General features: G+C 48.6%; 1 protein-coding gene across 3 annotated transcripts in view; it reads left to right on the forward strand.

Moving 5' to 3' along the window:
• Positions 1-315: 315 nt before the first annotated feature.
• The window catches only part of ME3 (malic enzyme 3), a 216,139-nt gene continuing 211,612 nt past the window's right edge, over positions 316-4,842 (forward strand). Inside the window, exons 1-2 of one of the 3 annotated variants that reach the window (XM_019643518.1) lie at positions 316-729; positions 1,094-1,291. In XM_019643518.1, coding sequence (XP_019499063.1) covers positions 1,109-1,291 — 183 coding nt within the window. In that variant the 5' untranslated portion in view covers positions 316-729; positions 1,094-1,108. Of the gene's footprint in view, positions 730-793; positions 1,292-4,842 lie in introns of those variants that run through there. The other 2 variants (XM_019643516.1, XM_019643517.1) reach the window with 2 other exon arrangements.

Genomic DNA, 4,842 nt, shown 5'->3' on the forward strand with positions numbered 1-4,842 from the left:
CTGTTTTCAGCCCCAAAGATGGATAACACGATATGTCTTCCTGAGAGCTCTGCTTCTGATGTGATGTTGAATTGGGCCTCTGTGATCGAAAGAGAAGTAATGGATTATTAAGTAACCATCAGCTCCATACCCAGCAGTTTACTCTAGACTTGAACTTCTTGTGCAGTGACTCAGGGCATTGAAGNATTCCGTCGCTACTAGGTGCATAGTGGCTCTTGAGCATGTGAAATATGGCTAGTGGGACTGAGGAACTGGATTTTTAAGATTATTCCATTGAAATTTATAGAGCCACGTGTAGCTAGTGGCTATTCTACTGGACAGCACAGCGCAACACTGTGCACTGGGTGTCTGAGGAGTTCTATTCCGAATCCCCAGGCCAGGGCCTTCCCTAAATAGAGTCAGAGGGTATGCTGATCCCTAAATGCTAAATCGCCTCCGTGCGTTCAGCTTGTCAAGATGGATAGGCTCCGGTGCCACTCCGAGCTGCATTTTGTCTTTGGATAGACACGTGCACGCGATTATGAGAAGCTCCACGCGCGTCCTCAGGGGAAGCCCCGCACTGGGAACAAAGGTTTCGGGGACCGCTCACTCCAGAACGCACCAGCCTCGCGTTCTCGCGGCCGCTGGCGCGGTCCAGCCATTGGCAGGAGGGGAACGACTGCCCGCAGCGCCTCGCCCCGCCTGCCCCGCAGCTGGGCCGCGAAGACATCACCTTCGGGCGCAGAGCAGGTGGGCTGGGGAATGAAGGGGCCGAGGCGAGCCACCGAGCAGGGTTGGAGGTTCGGGGACTCCTCGCCGCGCAGCAGCTTCTTCGCGGGGATGAGGGCGGGGGTGGCGCAGCTGTCACCCGCACAGAATCTGCTTCCTCGGCTTGCTTTCGCTTTGCCGGGCGCTGGGCAAGGCCTGAGCACCGCAAGCAGAGAAAGCCGCTCAGGTGGCTGCTGTGGAGGGCGGGGCTGGCGCCTTTAACCCTTCGGGACCCCCGGCCCTCTCTCTGAGGACGTATCGCGGACTCAGGCTCCGTGCCCTGCGGCACGCGTAAGGCCTGCCTGGCCGGAAGGTGCCCCTGACCTTGGTTTCTCCCCGGTGCCAGGTCTGCTGAAGGACCATGGGCGCTGCGCTGGGCACCAGCCCGAGGCTGGCTCTCCTAGCCGGCCGGGCCTGCGGAGTCGTCCCGCACGGTGCGCACTCCGCACCCGCTCGAGGTTGCCACTCTAAGCCTGGCCCGGTGCGCCCTGTGCTCCTGAAGAAGCGAGGTTACGATGTCACCAGGAACCCGCATCTCAACAAGGTAACGGTCCCCAAGGGTAGGATGGCCCAAACCCGGATCCCGTGGCGGGCGGAGGGCGGCGCCCCGCCTACTGGGCCTGCGGAAGATCCTCCCAGGCGTCCTTCCAGCGGTTTTCCATTTGTGCCTTGCAGGGGCTTCCTGTTTTCCCCTACCTCTCTTCTGCTTAGAGCTGACCAATAACGCAGGGAGCCAACTTTCTTCTGTGAGAACAATATAGACCTGGGTTAAGGTCCTCACGGCCAGTCTGACTTGGGGTCAGATCTCCCCTTGATAACATACTAATTCTGTTGATCTTGTGCAGTTCCTCTAACCTCTGTCAGTCAAGCTTCCTTATCTCTAAAAGAGAGACAATTGTCTCAGGAATGTGAGATTTAAAGAGAAAATGGAGGTACCTGGCACCCAGTGAGAGCAAATGTCAGCTGAGATTATTATTATTATTATTCTGAGGAAAAAGGTTTATTTGAGAGCAGGGACAGGAACGTCTAGAATTGTAGAATCTTTAGACCTTGAAGAGGCATCAGAGATCCTAATTCAAGCCTCTCCTTTTACAGATGAGAGAAAAGACAAAGGGAACTTGCCCAAGGTCACCAACTAGTTAGTTCTGGCAGCTCTGTCCCTGGAACCCAGATTTGATCTTGGGTGCTCACCCCTGGAGTTAAAGGTAGAGATTAATGTAGGGCAACCCACACCAACTGGTTTAGACTAAAGGGGATGTGGCTCCCCCACAGTAAGTCTGTGTGCTGTCCTCAGAGGGAGGCGGGGTGGATGCCGGAAAGTAAAGCAATGCCTTCTCACTCCAGACTGCAATCATTTGGACAATAATTGCCTTAGAAGTACTGGCATATTACCAATCAACACTTATTGCTCTGTGCATAGTTAAAACAATAAAGAAAGGATTTAAATGTCTATTTTTTTAGCCCTAGGCTTATGGCTTCCTAAAAGTACTCTTGCCCCTGTCCCTTGTCCCTGAGGTAAAATTTCCCTCCTCAATAATNTCCTGTTTTAATAGAACCTGACATAGTATCTAAAAAGATTCATGTCCTGAGTGTGTGTGTTCTACGATAATTGAAATACAACTGAACATTCAGCCTCTACAATTACCCGCCTTGGAGTTATACCAATATTTCACACTGACTCTTTGAAAGCTGGACCTTACATGCAATTTAACCAATGTTTATTCAGCAATTATTATGTGCCCAGAATTTTTCTATGGGAATACAGAGGAAGTATTGAAATGGTAATGGTTACTATTTATTGAAGATTTACTATGTGCCAGGATTTTAATCTTCGCAACCACTTCATGAGTTAAGTACTATTATTATCATCCTCATTTTATAGATAAGAAGACTGAGGTTCAGAAAGATCAGGTAAAGCCCCCAGCATCACACAGCTAGTGAGGGACGGAGTGGGAATCCAAACCCAGATGCAGCTGACTCCAAAGAGAAAGCTCTCAGCTGCTTATACAAAGAACTTGAAATTGACAATGGCCAAAATCTGAGACAACAACCTGAAATGGCGACTTTAGTTTCTATCCCTTATTTTATTGTGCAAATTAAAGTGTTAAATAACATGTTGATGGAGCTTAAATCTCAAAACCTGCTTTGAAACAACAGGGTCAAGACTGTTCAAAGAAAAAAAGCGTTTAGCTAATTCTGATGTCTAAAAAGCAAAAAGATGTCTCTCCAGTCCGTATCACTCAGATGCTGCCTGATTAGTCTCCACTTGTTCCGTTTGTAAGCAAGTCTTTTAGATTTGAAACCAAGCCCTCAATTCAAGCTCAGAAGAACTAAATTCACCTGCCTTGAGAAGCACGCATATTCCTGATAACCAGCGGCCTGCAGGGACCAACTGATAGGACTTGGAGGGAGAAACACTGACCTTTTGGTCAGAATCCACATTCGGCTTCACAGCCCAGTGAATGCTTGCTCTGTGGGCTGCCTGATGACACAGATAACATCCAGTGCAATAATAAATGATACAAGCTGGAGCCCTAACCTGGGAATCCACAAAGGAAACAAATTACTTCTCTTTGGGGGAAAGCTCAGTGAACCAGGCAGGAGGATGAATATTGGCTGAGGGGAGCAGTCGAGTGGTTAAATCTTGTGAGAAGGGGGGAAAAGAACCCAATGGAAGTGATAAGGAACTGAAGAGAACCCAAGTTCCCTGGGCGCAGCCTGTCAATCTCACCCATTACGCATATGGAAAACATATTTCAAACACACCAAAAAGAAAGAAAACCCAAGCTCGAGTGAGATCCTCAGGGTTCCTCCAGAAAAAGCTGGTGATGTTTATCCCACTGAGAAATAAGACTGTCAACAGGGAAACCCTTTTGGTTTTTTTTTCTCCATCACAGAGGTGTGTCAGGATGGTTGCAAAATCAACGAGGAAGCGGGCGGATATGCTTATTACAGTGGAACAAGCTTGGAATGGAAGGAGCAAAGGAGCTGGAGAAGCAGGGGTCAAGGGGTGTGGACCAGGGGATGCTGAATGGGCCAGATGGCAAATAACACTGTGGACAAAGAGCCCTCCCCTTCCCCAGCTGGGCCACCGCTCTGACCTCCAAACAAACACCCAGTGCACAAATTTGTTCCCCCTTATCAGCTGCTTAGCTCAGCAGCTGCTGCCATGGATTTCTGTTTCCACGCCTTGCCTTTTTCTAACAGTTGCCTTTTTGTCTAACTTTTGTATGATGAGGGAGAAGGCCGAGGGGCCAAGAGCAGAGTGGAGGATGGTGTGGTGACTGTCAGAGGGCTGAGGGCTTCAATGGAGTGCTTCAAGAGGGGCAAGAAAAGAGCTTCTTTTTAAAACCACCTCTGGGAAATCCGGAGGCATAGAAAACACACAAGAAGTGCTGGTTATTCATTCTCTCCCCGGCCACCCTGATCAAGAACATTTTCGTCTTGAAATTCCTGTTGCAGGGTGGAAGTAGGGGCATGTGTGAAATGGATTATACATTGTTTGTGCCTAAAGCAGCCATGAAAATAAGGTCTGGCCTGTAGGCCAGGCCAGGAAGGGAAGCAGGCCTGTTGAGGATTAGTGCAGAGCTAAATGAGCATCAGGAAGGGAGTCTGATGAGAAAGAAATGCAATATGTTGTATCCTGCTTTCTGGAAGCAATTATGTGTGGTGCAACAACTACTTGAGGAGAAGACTGAACGAGTTTATAAACAAAGATTTCAAAGTGTTTTTGTGACAACAGCATGGGGCCTAACTGAGTCTGGTGGGCCACCTCTATTAGAAATGTGGTTACTTCAAAGATATTCATTTCTTGTTAAAACTGGGTATTAAGAAATTATGGCAGTACAACAGAAGAACAGAGAATGCAATGCAATTGAAAAATAAGAAACATATATATTTTTTTCTGCTACCCAACAAAACTACTGTTTCGTTTCTCCTGGTGGCATTTTCAGAACACCAGAGAGCTGTTTATTCCCACTTCATGGGATGGGGGCAGAGGGTGGCAGAGAGGTGGAAAGAAGGACAAGAAGAGAGGTAGAATCAGTTACCCTGGAAACAGCTCCAAAGGAAGGAGGTCAAAGGGATCGAATGCAG

Source organism: Hipposideros armiger, unplaced genomic scaffold, assembly GCF_001890085.2.
Source record: "Hipposideros armiger isolate ML-2016 unplaced genomic scaffold, ASM189008v1 scaffold_79, whole genome shotgun sequence".
In the NCBI taxonomy this organism is placed as follows: domain Eukaryota; kingdom Metazoa; phylum Chordata; class Mammalia; order Chiroptera; family Hipposideridae; genus Hipposideros; species Hipposideros armiger.